Source organism: Toxorhynchites rutilus, chromosome 1 (genome assembly GCF_029784135.1).
Source record: "Toxorhynchites rutilus septentrionalis strain SRP chromosome 1, ASM2978413v1, whole genome shotgun sequence".
Taxonomy (NCBI): Eukaryota; Metazoa; Arthropoda; class Insecta; order Diptera; family Culicidae; genus Toxorhynchites; species Toxorhynchites rutilus.
Genome location: NC_073744.1, coordinates 15,146,617 through 15,162,848, shown reverse-complemented (window position 1 = coordinate 15,162,848; position 16,232 = coordinate 15,146,617). Strand labels below are relative to the sequence as shown.

The 16,232-nt window shown below is 37.0% G+C and overlaps 1 protein-coding gene across 4 annotated transcripts in view; it reads left to right on the top strand.

Moving 5' to 3' along the window:
• LOC129762769 (tachykinin-like peptides receptor 86C) overlaps window positions 1-16,232 on the top strand; it is a 181,347-nt gene that overhangs the window by 109,502 nt on the left and 55,613 nt on the right. For all 4 annotated transcript variants that reach the window (XR_008740713.1, XM_055761306.1, XM_055761297.1 and 1 more), the window contains exon 6: window positions 3,414-3,494. Coding sequence is in view for 3 of the 4 variants with exons in the window: in XM_055761306.1 (XP_055617281.1) it covers window positions 3,414-3,494 (81 nt within the window). In the remaining variant the exon portion in view is untranslated. The remainder of the gene's footprint in view (window positions 1-3,413; window positions 3,495-16,232) is intronic.

The window sequence follows — 16,232 nt, the reverse complement described above, 5'->3', positions numbered from 1 at the left end:
ATTCAGAGTGTAATATTTTTTTCAAACAACTCAGCTCATAACTCAAAAACAAAAAAAAAGCCTCTCTGGTTTCGACAAATGTTCTGTGGAAAATACTTAGCTTTCCAGAAAAAATATAAAAAAGTATAGCGTCTTTGGTCCCGAGACTATGAAAACAATAAAAACGAATACAATCAATAATAACGCAGAATTCGAATTTTCTACAGGTATAGTATTTTTTCAGGTGATTGGCTTCAATTGAATATGTCGATCATCTGAATTGGTCTAGTAGTTCAGAAGTTATAAATTTTTAAACAAAAGACGTTTTTGGAAAAAAGAGGAAAAAGTTGATTTTTCGGACAACCCTAAAATGGAAATTGTCACCCTAATGAAAATATGAAAATTACTGGTCAAATGTTTTGCGATAAAGTACAAAACTACCAATTTTCATGAAAATCTGAAAACCACTATATCGGTTCGGCATGGAATGGCTGTATATATTCTGTATATATATATTAGTAATATATATTAGAAAATTTAAAAAATGAGTTCAAGATGGTAAAACTATTTTTGAATAACTTTGTGGAATTTCTATGAATTTGGATGTGATTTAAAAGAAAATCACTTCTTAGCTCCTTATCGATCAACTTCTAAATACAGCCATTTTCGAGATATTTAAAACAAAGTCTATTTTATTGTCTTTATTATAGTAAATAGGCTCTTTTAATATGTTTGTTGTGTTATACCGCTATGTTCATGAAATTTTATGAATTTGCTTTTAATTTTCAACAACTTTTCCAAATACATCATTACGGTAAAACTATATGTTAAGGAGTTACGTTGAAAAACATTATCGCTACGTTTTGTATTAACCCACATGTCTCCAAATGTTTTTCAACGTTACTCCTAAACATATATCTATATATATTTTTTTATTTGTGATCATATATTTTAGCACTATACTTTTGTTTTCAATTTGGGTGTCATTCTAACTAACCATGACTTCATGTCAACACAATTTCCAAAGCTATAGTTCCTCGTATAGTTCTTGTACTTTTTTGAGTTTACTGCAGATAGATAGATATACATTTGACAGAAAAATTAGAGAAACAGTGCGCGAAGTCGAAAATTTTAAGTTATTTTTGACATGCTGTAACTTCGTGAAAATTCAACGCATGCACCCTAAATTAATTTTTAAGCACATATTTTTCATCCCGATTTATTACACTAAATGAGCCTTAAAATAACAGAAAATGTCATGACTCTCAAATACTGGTATAGCATTTGTATAATATATATGGTGTAGCAATGTAAGATCAATACAAGCGAGCGAAACAAGATACATATTGCAAATAAGCACGCATTAAAGCGTTTCGCATACTTTGCCACATAAAGGGTGTGTCACATCAAATTGCATCACGGAAAAAACGCTGTAGAAATTTAATTTTTAGGAATTATATCTTCAGCTTTCGCTTATAATCAGATAAGAGTGTATAGATCACGTTGGCCATGCTTCACTGTCACTTTTTCGTAAATTTGGAAAAATGTCGTCGAACGAAAAAGAGCGTCGTGAATTAATTTTGCGCACTCATTTCGAGAATTCGGAGTTGTCACATCGGGACATCGGTAAGATGCTGGGAATCGTCCAGTCCACGGTCAGCAGAGTACTAAAACGATACTTCGAGAACCCAACCATCGACCGGAAGGTGAAGAACGGCAAAAATGGATGCTCCGTCAGTGAAAAAGATCACAAGCGCGTAGTTAAGCAGTTTAGACGTGATCCGAGAAGTTCGGTCCGGGATGTCGCCAATAAGCTGAATTTGTCAAGTTCATTCGTCCAGCGGACCAAGCAGCGGGAGGGCCTGCGTACATACAAGGTTCAGAAGGCTCCTAACCGCGACGAAAGGCAAAACATGGTGGGGAAGACGCGAGCCCGGAAGCTGTACACCGAAATGCTGACGAAGCCGCATTGCCTGGTAATGGACGACGAAACCTACGTCAAAGCGGACTTTCGTCAGCTGCCGGGCCTGTTGTTCTTCTCCGCAGAGGACAAATTCAGCGTTCCGGAGGAGATTCGCAAGCAGAAACTATCCAAGTTTGCCAAAAAGTACATGGTGTGGCAAGCGATCTGCACTTGCGGAAAGCGGAGCGCCCCCTTCGTGATGACCGGAACGGTGAACGGGCAGGTTTACCTCAAGGAGTGCCTACAGAAGCGCTTACTACCACTATTGAAGCAGCACGAGGGCCCGACCATCTTCTGGCCGGATCTCGCTTCGTGCCACTATTCAAAGGACGTGTTGGAGTGGTACGAAGCCAACGGGGTCACCTTCGTTCCAAAGGAAATGAACCCGCCCAACGCGCCGGAGCTTCGCCCAATAGAGAAATATTGGGCGATTATGAAGCAGGCCCTCCGGAAGAACCCAAAAGTTGTCAAATCGGAGGCGGACTTCAAGAGAAAATGGATTTCTGTTCAAAAAAAACTACAACCTGACGTTGTACAGAACCTTATGGACGGGGTAAAGAGGAAGGTGCGAGCATACGGGCTTGGGCTGGAAATATGAGTAAAAAGAAAATGCCAAAAGTTGTTTAATAGTTTTTATTTTACTGTCTAAAATTTTCAAAAGGATCGGTCTACTGGGCGAATTTCTACAGCGTTTTTTTCCGTGATGCAATTTGATGTGACACACCCTTTATGCGTAGAACGGCAGGACTCTCCTGTATAGAAATTTACAACTAGTTAAATACATGTGCTTCGCACTCAAAAAAATATTCCATGAAATCGCATTATATTTTTCCCGGGGTGATCTCCATCATTGTACATGGAGCGGATTGTTTGTTCGCGGTTGAATTGATTCACGAGCAAATGCGCTCTCCACTCTTAAGCCATAAAGCTTGTGTTTTCAGTTTTAATTGAAATCCCCACGAGCTCTCGCGCTTGAGCGCCTGTTCGAAATGATGGACTTTTTTTTCGGTATTACCAATTCCCGCAATTTATTTCCCGCCATTAATTCCGTGAATTGACTTAATTGAGAAGAACCGCTACCAATCCCTAGCGGAAATCACAAAAAGGGCGGTTTCACATTGATGGAAAGTCCGTTTCTCCCGTGTTCCGAAGTATGGAAAATCACCGAAAGCCACAGAAATTTTGATTTGATTAATTTTTGCATCGTACACCAGCGCCATTGTTGCCTGTTTGCTCTACCCGCCGCGGGCATAACTTTTTCATTGTTGTTCGAGAATAAAAGTAGTATATCGGGAAATGCTGCTGGCATCTCTTGGATGTGGGAAACTTTGGCCGAGTCAATTGTTATCGTGATGTATGGGATAGGCGAAAGAATGTCATAATGAATAGTTTTCTGTTTCGGAGTTTTCGATTGATGTTATTTTTTCCTAGAGGCAGCTCTTTGAACACCGTTTTTCTTTAACTTTTGCAGATACAACAACGGCAAAACTCGAACCGTGTGCTATATGCTGTGGCCCGATGGACGCTATCCGACATCGATGGCGGATTACATGTGAGTATGATTTAAGGTTGGAAAATTGGGCGGCCTCTGGTCGGGCGGAAATTGCAAACCAATAGCGTTTGTCCACTTGTCGCTTTCTAAGAAACAGGCCAACCTACTAAATTGGGCGAATGTTCTCCGTACAAGGAAAAATCCTGTTAAGATCCTCGTTGTCGTTGCTGTTTGGGAAATATGTCGGCCCGGAGGGACAACCGAGAACGTTGAACAGAACCTTTTTCAAGTCTTTGCTACGGACAAAGATGAAAGCAGAGATCTCCGTGGCAAGGAATTTTGTTTTTATTTCGACAAGGCTCGATTAGGAGATTGTGTCATGTACAACGACATACAATGATGCAGCTATTTTGGGCTTAAGGTCACATGGAGGTTCTCTTGCTGATAAGTTTTTAAGAGGCAGTCAAAATTGATGCAAAGCGGATTATTCATTCCTGTTTTTCCTTTACTCCTACGTAGGGAGAAAAAAAAGTCAATTTGTTTTCAGTTGAAATGGAAGCTCTGTATTCCGAAAATATCACGTTCGGATGAAGCGATAATCCTTGATAATAGTGGATTCAAGAGTAACTTATCATATCTTGAATTATTTTTCAATTCAAACTCATACTTCGGTTCAGTTGAGTTTCTACCCAACGAGGACGGGAATTCATTTCTATACCGGGGTGTAACGGATTGTAACGAATTGAATTTTAGCGAAAATTGAGATGTCGTTGGTAATTCGATACCGATGGGTACCATTAACTATTTATTTATTTATTTCATATTGCTCATAAAACTTAAGGTTGCTGCCTTTTATGTTCTGGGTTTTAATTGGTAATACAAAGGGCATCGTATAATATTTGTTTCTTGGTATTGATTGTTTAGAATGCGATTCTTTCTAATTATCTAAAGTGCTCTATGCAGTTTCTCTTGAATTTAATGGCAGAAGTGACGGTCTGTATATTGTGAGGTAATTGATTCCAGTAGGCGATTCCCCTGATAAAAAAATTCCTATGGATTTGATAGTGAAGAATACGAAATGTTTTACATTGTGTAGTGGATATTTCACCATATCGAAGAAATCACATTGATGAAAGCAGCGTTATAAAATTATTTGTGTACGCAGCCGATCGTCGTTTCCAATTGTTAGGAAGGGGGTATTATTTTTTTTTGTTCAAGCAAGGAAGCCGAATGTTCAGATGCTTCGTAAAAATTATCATCATTGAAGGGGGTATTATTTTTGCTGTGTAATTCCAAGGAGGAATCCGTTCCATATTTAAGTGTTAATAATTCTGCAACGGATCAACGAACTTTTGTGATAATCATTTTATACAAAAGATAAATTGTCCAAGAGGTGTACTTATCGAATCAAAAAATTGTGTCAATGGTTTCAAAATAGCTTTGAAAGCAGATTACACACAACACCGTATATCCATTTTGTTGTGATGGAAAAGTGACGGGAAGATGGTCTCGTTCGCTCAAGATAATTTGTGCTGGATATTTTCGGGGAGAAATCGATTCCTCCTTGGAGCGATGATAATTCTGTACAAAAGATAGAATGTCTAAGAGTTGTGTTCTTATTAATCATTGATTCGAAAACATGTATCTATAACTTAAAAATAGCTTTGAAAACAGGTTATTGTAATTTAAAAAATCAGAATATATACTGGTGAAGAAGAAGAAGAAGTAAAAGAAATAAAAGAAGAAGAAGAAGAAGAAGAAGAAGAAGAAGAAGAAAAACAGAAGAAAAAGAAAATGAAGAAGAAGAAGAAAAAAAAGAAAAAGAAGAAAAAATAGAAGCAGAAGAAGAGTTAGTGATGGAGAGGTAAGAATCAGAATTAACTGTGATAAGTGATGTGATTGTGTTGACGCGGAACCTTAACGACTCGACTGCACATGAGTCTAAAATAGAATGTTTCGAGTCACAATGACAAAGGTTATCAGAAAGCTCCCTAAAAAGATAACAGAAAGAACTCTTATACGATGGTTCCAATCTAATGACTCGAATCGGCAACTTATTATATGATTTTCTGCCTCTAGTACTCTGCTGTATTCTCAAATCGCGACGCTGAAGTCAATACTATTAAGCTACCTAAGATGGCAACCGAAAGAAATAATCTATGATGGTTCCATTCGATAATATATTATTGTTCGTGCATAATGCTCTTTTGTGTTTCCTGAATGCTATGAATGGGCTGCCCAAGAAGGTAACCATAAGAACTCTTCTACAATGACTTAAATTGGCGACATATTATATGACTTTTCGCGTGTAATACTCTTTTTTATTATCAAATCTTGACGCCGGAGATTATCATTAAGCTACCTAGGAAGGTAACTGAAAAAAGTTCTTTATGATGAATCAAATCGACGACACATACTATGGCACTAATCACGCCTATTGTATTTTCAAATCGCGACGTCGGAGGTTATCAATGGGCTATCTGAGTAGGTAACCGAAAGAATTCCTCAACAATAGTTCAAATCGGCGATATATTCTACTTTCTGATGTGTGACTTTTGAATTATAAAATCTGGAATTTTATACAGATTCTTCAGACTTCTATAGAGAATATTGAAATAATTGAACTGTCATATGTTTTTCAAACAAAACGAATTTGTTTACCTTTTGAAATGACAGATTGCGCTACGTCAGCTTCATAGAACTTTCATCCATTCATGCGCAAGTAGTCTCTATCCGTCTAAAGCCAGGCGCATCACTGGCGAGCTGGAAACATTTTTGAATGAGCACAATGATTTATTGAAATACTTCAAACCATACTTGCTCGAACTACAAAATGACAATCACGTTATTGTCATCAATCCTGATAAAACACCAGCAGGAGAGGAGTGTACGTGTGTAGATTTAATGCGTAAGTGTTGGTGAAATCATAGAAGCGACTGCACGGTGACACGAGAAATTGTGATTTGAAGAAAAAGCTATATTCTGGAATTCGTAGTTGACACACACGAACGACTAAGATTACTACGACACAATCAATAAAAGCGGCATGGGGAAGAATATATTACTGCGATACGCTATCACGAGCAATGCAGACACAGTCGTTGTTATTGCCAGGCCAAATGTTACAGCGCGTTTATTCAAACACAAAACCAAGCTCGGTCGGATTTGATCTTACCTATCGCTGGATGTATTCGTTGGAAGAAGTGAGGATACACAATTTTTTTAGTTTAGTTAGTCCACAAAACTCCTGAGGAAACCGATAGTGTAATTTCCTCAGAAATTTCGTTTCTGTCTACTGATTAACTACTCACCTGTATTCTGAAAACCGATCAAGTCAGAATAACCAAAATTAATTGAAATTTTGAATTCTGTAATCTGTTCGACTGAAGTTCAATCGAGTTGTGCAAATGTGGCAACCTTGACACGCGATTCGATATAGACAACATTGAGCTCCGTGTTCCATATATGCGATACAAAAATCGATTGCATCAAGGAACATCATACAAACGAAAATCATTTCTTTCGTTCTTTTTTTATCGATCACATTCAATTGATTTTATAGATCGTTAAAACAGTCAAACACACGTACATTATTATGTTATGTTATGTTTTATTCAACACCCTAAATATTCACTAGAAATAATTTATACAACGTTTGCCGGGTAAGCTAGTATATTATATTTTTTAAGTTATTTATGGAATACACTTGAGATGGAGAAGCGTAGAAATTAACCACTCGCTACGGTCTTTTTACTAGATTTTATTAGGCTGGATAAAAACAGATTATTCGCTTGATTAATAGATCATCCCTTAATAACTATGGAACTAAAGAACTAAAAAATGAAAGAATCAAATACACATAGAAATAAATAATCAAAGAACTAAAGAATCAAAGAAATAAATATTTTAGTTCTTCAATTCTTCATCTTCTCAGACCCCAAACAACACTTTATGATTATAAAAAAGTGAAGAATCAAAGAATCAAAGTATAATAGAATTCTAGACATATTTTTTTCAGAACTTGGGCTTAACAATAGCTCACATCTTAAGAAATGTACAATAATATACAGGTCGGACCCGACCGTATACAGTCATTAGACTTTAGACGCGATTATATTCAGTAAAAAAAAAGTCCTTTTGTATATTTCAACTGTGACTTACTTCAGGAAATAATTGAATATTTCAAGGTTAAGGTGAGAGTTCATTTGCTATTTCAAGTATAGTAGCGTAGAAATAGTAATTACTGAGGAGTCCTATTGAGGGCTCACCAAGAATTGTCCAAAATGATGTTAGAACGGAATTAAAAAATATTGGAGGATCCTGTTTCATATTTTCTCTTATTCCAAATGAAAGCAACACAATCGTCCTATATAGCGTACTTTTTGAATTGGAGTCAGTTCAAGACAGAGATAAAAAAAGTTCGAAAGCTCTGTCATAATTAAAATCTGACCATATACAAAGAAAGATCTTGTTTATCAAATCTATCTTCTAACACCTCCTGAAAGATTCCGGATATATAGTGAATTTGTTTGCCAGAAAGACGTTTTCTGGTTTTAAGGGAATGAGTCAAAATATGAATACTTCTTTTTAAAATGTATGTATAGAATACAAAAAAAAATTGCTCGATCCGACCATATGTAGGATCCGATTATTTACAGTGAAGCTCGTGCTCGATGCTCCAATGGCGAAAAAACACGCAACATCTCCCTGAAGCACTTGTATATATGGAGATAAATACCACTTTTGCTTTTGTTCTCATGCTTCATTTTTCGCGAGAGAAAGAAGGAGAAAGTAAATTATAAAAAAATGCGGACGTGTTATATGCGAAAAAATGCGGACGTGTTATATGCAATTTTTTCCGCCTTTCTAGCATTAAAGAAGTATGTAATGTAATGTATGAGAATGAGAATGAGAATGAGAATGAGAATGAGAATGAGAATGAGAATGAGAATGAGAATGAGAATGAGAATGAGAATGAGAATGAGAATGAGAATGAGAATGAGAATGAGAATGAGAATGAGAATGAGAATGAGAATGAGAATGAGAATGAGAATGAGAATGAGAATGAGAATGAGAATGAGAATGAGAATGAGAATGAGAATGAGAATGAGAATGAGAATGAGAATGAGAATGAGAATGAGAATGAGAATGAGAATGAGAATGAGAATGAGAATGAGAATGAGAATGAGAATGAGAATGAGAATGAGAATGAGAATGAGAATGAGAATGAGAATGAGAATGAGAATGAGAATGAGAATGAGAATGAGAATGAGAATGAGAATGAGAATGAGAATGAGAATGAGAATGAGAATGAGAATGAGAATGAGAATGAGAATGAGAATGAGAATGAGAATGAGAATGAGAATGAGAATGAGAATGAGAATGAGAATGAGAATGAGAATGAGAATGAGAATGAGAATGAGAATGAGAATGAGAATGAGAATGAGAATGAGAATGAGAATGAGAATGAGAATGAGAATGAGAATGAGAATGAGAATGAGAATGAGAATGAGAATGAGAATGAGAATGAGAATGAGAATGAGAATGAGAATGAGAATGAGAATGAGAATGAGAATGAGAATGAGAATGAGAATGAGAATGAGAATGAGAATGAGAATGAGAATGAGAATGAGAATGAGAATGAGAATGAGAATGAGAATGAGAATGAGAATGAGAATGAGAATGAGAATGAGAATGAGAATGAGAATGAGAATGAGAATGAGAATGAGAATGAGAATGAGAATGAGAATGAGAATGAGAATGAGAATGAGAATGAGAATGAGAATGAGAATGAGAATGAGAATGAGAATGAGAATGAGAATGAGAATGAGAATGAGAATGAGAATGAGAATGAGAATGAGAATGAGAATGAGAATGAGAATGAGAATGAGAATGAGAATGAGAATGAGAATGAGAATGAGAATGAGAATGAGAATGAGAATGAGAATGAGAATGAGAATGAGAATGAGAATGAGAATGAGAATGAGAATGAGAATGAGAATGAGAATGAGAATGAGAATGAGAATGAGAATGAGAATGAGAATGAGAATGAGAATGAGAATGAGAATGAGAATGAGAATGAGAATGAGAATGAGAATGAGAATGAGAATGAGAATGAGAATGAGAATGAGAATGAGAATGAGAATGAGAATGAGAATGAGAATGAGAATGAGAATGAGAATGAGAATGAGAATGAGAATGAGAATGAGAATGAGAATGAGAATGAGAATGAGAATGAGAATGAGAATGAGAATGAGAATGAGAATGAGAATGAGAATGAGAATGAGAATGAGAATGAGAATGAGAATGAGAATGAGAATGAGAATGAGAATGAGAATGAGAATGAGAATGAGAATGAGAATGAGAATGAGAATGAGAATGAGAATGAGAATGAGAATGAGAATGAGAATGAGAATGAGAATGAGAATGAGAATGAGAATGAGAATGAGAATGAGAATGAGAATGAGAATGAGAATGAGAATGAGAATGAGAATGAGAATGAGAATGAGAATGAGAATGAGAATGAGAATGAGAATGAGAATGAGAATGAGAATGAGAATGAGAATGAGAATGAGAATGAGAATGAGAATGAGAATGAGAATGAGAATGAGAATGAGAATGAGAATGAGAATGAGAATGAGAATGAGAATGAGAATGAGAATGAGAATGAGAATGAGAATGAGAATGAGAATGAGAATGAGAATGAGAATGAGAATGAGAATGAGAATGAGAATGAGAATGAGAATGAGAATGAGAATGAGAATGAGAATGAGAATGAGAATGAGAATGAGAATGAGAATGAGAATGAGAATGAGAATGAGAATGAGAATGAGAATGAGAATGAGAATGAGAATGAGAATGAAAATAAGAATGAGAATGAGAATGAGAATGAGAATGTGAATGAGGGAGTCATGTCATAAACCTGTCAATATTTTGTGATGATAAAAAACCAAGAAGTTGATGTGGACTAGATCTTCGTCGGAAAAATTGAAAATATCTCAAAATAACTTTAACTACTCAAAAACTCAACCTCGTCATGACGATCCTGTAAGGCTCTGCGATTCCACGGATCGGAATTATTTTGAAGCGAATATTCCCAACAACAAGGAATAAAAAATGGAACAAAAACAGTAATCGTATTATCGAAGAGGAGACCAAGCTTCTCCACCCTCCTCTTCTGCGAGCAATCACCACTCGGTGTGATTATTGGCGGCAATATTTCATCAGCGGCAGTGTTCGAGCAGTAAAAAACAGCTATCCATCGGTTCCGCGATCCGGAGAGGTGATAAAAAAGAACCAGAGTGCCTGTGTGCCTGCTGCTCCTATTTCTGCCGTCCGTCCTGCCACGAGTGCGGTACTTAAAGAGTGCAGAGAGTCAGTGGGGAACTACTGTCTATCAGCCGTCATCATCAGCCAGTTCGTGCTTAGAATCCGGAGGATATGGGGCATAGCCAGATCCCGGAATTGACACCTCGTAAAAGAGCCCGCAATGGATATTGCCAGGCAACTGCGTTAGGAAGTATGCCATCGGCTGAGATGATGGGAAAATAATTGAAATTTGCTTCTGCTCTGACGGGAGAATAATTCACTTTTTCTTCATGACCGGGAGGGATTTCATGACGAGATTAAAATATTATAGTTGGCTTGCGAGACGATGATTGGTCCAATAGAATGCAGCTCGAACCACGTGATTTTAAACATCAAATCGTCTGTACGAATCTCCTCAACACAATCCCGCTGAGCATGCCTGACACAAACAACCTTCCGGGAAAGCAGTAAATCTGCCCGTCCCTTTCTGTGGTTCTAGGACTTCGGCACCCATCAGCTGGCATCAGCTGGTCATCGGGTCGGAATCTTCATCATTAGATAGGGATGCGAATAATTTTGCTGCCGAAGATTGCCCGCATTGCGGCAGTTTCCAGCCGTAAGCTGCGACCCGCCAACCGCAGAGGTTGGATCCTTATTAACTTCCGCCATCCAGATGGAGAAGCGCGAAAATTGGTCCGAAAAACCTGGTTTACATTAGCTCTAATGGTCGGTCTATGTGACGACGAACAGCTTGAACTTTTAATTAATATAACGCAGCTGAAGTGGAGTTTTTGCGACTCTAACCATCACAGGTCGGAAGAGCAGATGGCGCTCGTTTTTCATTATTTTGATGGATCAATATTCTGGATTTTCAATTAATTGTTTGTAGATTAGTTAAACGATTATTGCTGCTAAGATAGATGAATTTCAAATTTCGGGTCAACGCGTGTTTCTTCCGATAATTTTTGATAACAGAAATAACAAAACACCTCCGGCCACTTTTGACCGTTATTATTCATTAAAAAGAGGCAGATTATTCCATATAAATTGTTCACAGTAATGATAATTCAGCTAAACACAAAAAAAAAACAATTCCCATCACTGAGCCACGATGATCATTTCCAAACACTCTTCAGATCAGTGTAAATTGACTGAGCTACGTTTACTAAATTGTCATCAGTGAAACAAATATAAGTTGTGCATCAAACATATCGATCAAGCAACATTTTAAAACTGATGGTAAATCTGAATTGTTTTCCGACAATTTCCACTATCTCTATCAAATGCTTCAGAAAAATCTACCAAATAAAAATGTAAGCTACCCCTTTTTAACGATAAACTAGCTGACCGGCAAACTTCGTCCCGCCCAAAATGTATTTTTTGTTATCAATATCTTTAAACATTCACGTTTTCTTACTAAGCTGTGTCCAATCGCAGAACTTTCAGACACAATTCTCGTTCAAGATTTTTCAATCACTTGCGAGTAACATGTTTCTCCGTTTCATGGTATATATGTTTGATACAGAAAATGTAATAAAATGAAGACATCTCAAATCGAATGATACCTTCCTCGATATATGTGCGATATATTTAAATAGTTATAAGATACTAGCTGACTCGGCAAACGTTGTTCTGCCATACAATTATTTCCAATTATTTCTCAAATTTCGTTAATTTATTGGACATCCACCTTGGCTTGCGATCGTGTCGTTGTTGAAATCTTCAAGAAAATGCAGCGTACATTTTTCATCTGCCATGCAAGGCTATAAAAGTTTCAGATCACCGCACGGCCGTGAACCATGTCTGTGGTAACAATATCGAACAGTAACCCATATTTCATCATAAGCAGACCCGAAAACAAATTTAAGTTGTTGAAATTTGAAAAAAGATTTTTATTCGATGTTGTTTAAATACTCTTGCATTTCAGCCAAAATATTGTCCAGAATACAAAATAATTATCAGAGACAATCTTCGTTCAAGACTTTCCCTACCTGCAGGGAATGCATTATTCTGTTACACAGAACACACAATAGAGCCATATTTCATTTAAAAATTTTGTTTCAAAGCGTGTTTATTTCACTCGGAAATTCATAACAATTTACGCTTCACAGAAATCGAAAACGAAGCTCAAAGACGTCTATATCGCATTGCGTTCCAAGGTTGGGTGACATTTGCATAACCCGTCAAAGTCGAACGGATGACAGAATACAATCGATTCGGGTAATTTTGACTCGATCGGATTTCAGAATATGGGTTAGTAGTTGATCAATAGACGCATCTGGAATTTTTGGGGAAATTACACTATCGATTGCCTTAGGGCGTATTTTGTCGACTATCCTATTTAAAAATGTGCATATTAGATAATCCTCGCTTTTGCCATCCAGCCAAATCCATCCAGCATTGTCATGAACCGAATACATGTAACGTTGTAATGAAGCTCATTCTACATTTCATTTATTTTTTTTTGTTTGAACACACCTGCTGTAATATCATGACAATGCATTCGTTTAGGTCTGGCAATATCTAAGGTTGCGCCGGCGTTACTCATGATAGCGTCTCGCAAGTGAGTGTATTTTTTCTCACACCGCTTCTGATTATCTAGAATCGCAGTCGTTCGCCCTCTACCTCTCTATCGTTCGCAAGTCATCCTACGTTGAGACGGTGAACGATAGGAACGTTAGGAATATTAATACCATTGAAGAAAATGGAGAGCCTCGTTTGAACGGTGGGTGTGAACGATGAACTTCAGATTATTTTTTCTTCTTCGAACCACAATTTCTCGCGTCGTTGTGCAGTCGCCTAACATGACTCCAGCAATGTTTTCAACAACATACGCTTGGAATGTATACACGTGATCTCCAGTCGGTGTTTTATTAGGATTGATGTCAATAACGTGATTGACGCCTTGCAAACTGAGGTCATACATGTAGAATTTCAATAATTTATTATGTTTACTCAAAACATTCTTCCAGCTCGCCAGCGATACGCATGGCTTTAGCCGATTTGAGATTTTTGGCGCATGTGTGGATGAAAGTTCGATGAAGCGAACTTAGCGTCATCTGTTATTTAACAACGTGAATAAATTCGATTTCTTTGAAAAACGAACGACGGGTCGTTTATTTGGATTTTATTTATACTAAAAAATCACGAATAAAAATAGGAGATGGGTGGACCTTTGAGGTTATATGTACTTTTATGTCAAACTTACGAAAAAATAGAAATAATTTTTTTTACAATTTTTTTCCTGCATAGGGCCACCCTAATCGGTATCAAACATACGGTAATCGGTACTCTAGTGGTATCGTATATAGTTTACGTCCTATTCTGATGCCTACCAATTTTTTTGTGCATAATTTCATGAAAATCGGTTGAGCCGTTTCGTAGGAGTTCGACCACGAACATCGTGACACGATATTTTTATATATATATAAAGATATGAGTGCGTTTTTTCTTCTGGAAATCAAAGATCAATTTCGTTATCGCAAACATCAAATAGACTAACAACGCTTGTCACGATGTAATTGTAGAATATATGGTCGGTGTTCAGTCAGATTAAGTAACATAAATATGATTTCGAATAAATCCAACTGTAATCGAAAAGCCGCTCCAGAAGGTTGAAATGATGACGATGGAGGCAAAATACATTTGTAGCTGGATCAAAGATCAATGCTCCAAACGGAACACCATAAAACTGAGGAATTGTTTTAGAGCTACTACAATGCAGGATTGCGGTCAAAATTCGCAGCTGAAGTACGTATCATTGCCTCGAGAGGCGCAGTAAGGTATTTGGAAGTGATGATCAGTGATAAACTCGGATTTCCCTGAAACTCTTTAAGTAAAAGATATTATCATAAGAATTTCTAGACTGATAAAGCGTCGCCCAATAGCTCCGACAGTTGTACTTTGGAACTTCGTTTAATATATTATATACTGAAAAAATTGGGTGAATTAGTATTTTATATCGCTGAAGCAGCTGTGAAAGTTTGCGAAAACTTAATTCTTGAGAGATTTAAAAACAATGGGTGCAATGTTTTGAGAACAATAAAGAGGGAATGTTCATGAACATCCATAAAATGTCGTTTAAGGAATATTACCCATTATCTTAATCTTAATATTTTTCGGTCATTGGATCCTACCAAAATTAGTCAATCGCTGCATAATCCCAACCTCAACAAACAAGTTGAACAAACAGACACTCTTCCGCCTCAACACATCCTCTCTCTTAGCTGTTCCAGCCAGATTCCAGATGCAGCAGACGGAGCACAAATTCTTATAAAATCATCGCTAGTATTTCAAACGATAGCACCTGCGGAAAAGCTCTAAATTATAATGGAAAAATTAAATCTCGAGAAAGCTTCCAATTGAAGAGAATTCCAACAAAAAGCCTGACAGGACAAGCGCAACAATTTACCCCTATTAATTATGCATTGCAAATAGACACCGCGAGCAACAAGTAGTGGGGAAAATTCGCTTCCGAATAGACGAGTTCTTGTTAGAGTTCTCACAGGAAGCGGCTGTCGGCTGTGAGGGAAGCGTATATAATTAATGATCCATTCTGCAGCTGCAGCTGCAAATCTTCGGCATGGTTCTTCGCGCAAGAACCGTTTTGTCGCTTTGTGCACCACTCTAAGGACACTATATAGCAGGGAATGAAGCAATTCTTCACAAAAAAAAAACAGGCAAACCTTTTGTGCGAGAAATAGGGACCGCACAAAAAATCGTACAACAATTTACCAGTAGCTTTAAAAAATCGTGTTCGCTACACAAAGAAATAAGATAATGCTGTCAAATTTTAGAAATAACTGTTTAGTAGAATGGTCTGGTCGCCCCGACATCGTTTTTTATTGTAGAATCAGTTAACGATAATTGATTGATGATTCATTTTCGCCCTTGCAGAACAATACACAAAATGATCTTCTTCCTTTTGGCTTTAAGAGGGTTTAAACTTTTCAGTTCATTCGCTTCTAGCAAACACAAAATGATCGCATGCCGCACTTTGTTTCATGTCAATGCATTGAAAATCATAGCGTTCGAGGTAGATAATGACCTTCGTGTACAGATGATTATATACTTGTTGCACCAGCACCATTATTCCATATGTCATAACTACATCAACCTTTCTGTGGCACCGAATGGAATAAACAACAATGGCAATACTTGCAAGTATTAAATATCATGCTACATGTTATTTAGTATTGTCTCAGTGGAATCGCACCTCTAGACACGACAACCAACCAGCACCAAACAAGCGTTCAACTTAGCATGCATACAGAGCCATACATTGATGGCTTGAAGCAACTTAGAATATAAACACTTCTTATCATTTGCGGATGGTGATAAGAAAAAACTAAGACAAATAATTGAGTTTGATAAATTTCCCATGGAAGGAAATTATATTAGCTTACTTGCAAACAAATTCTACGCCCTTGCGAGCTGCCGGGAAAATCGACTTGAACATCTTATGCTGCATCAGCTGCTTCCGCTGTGTCT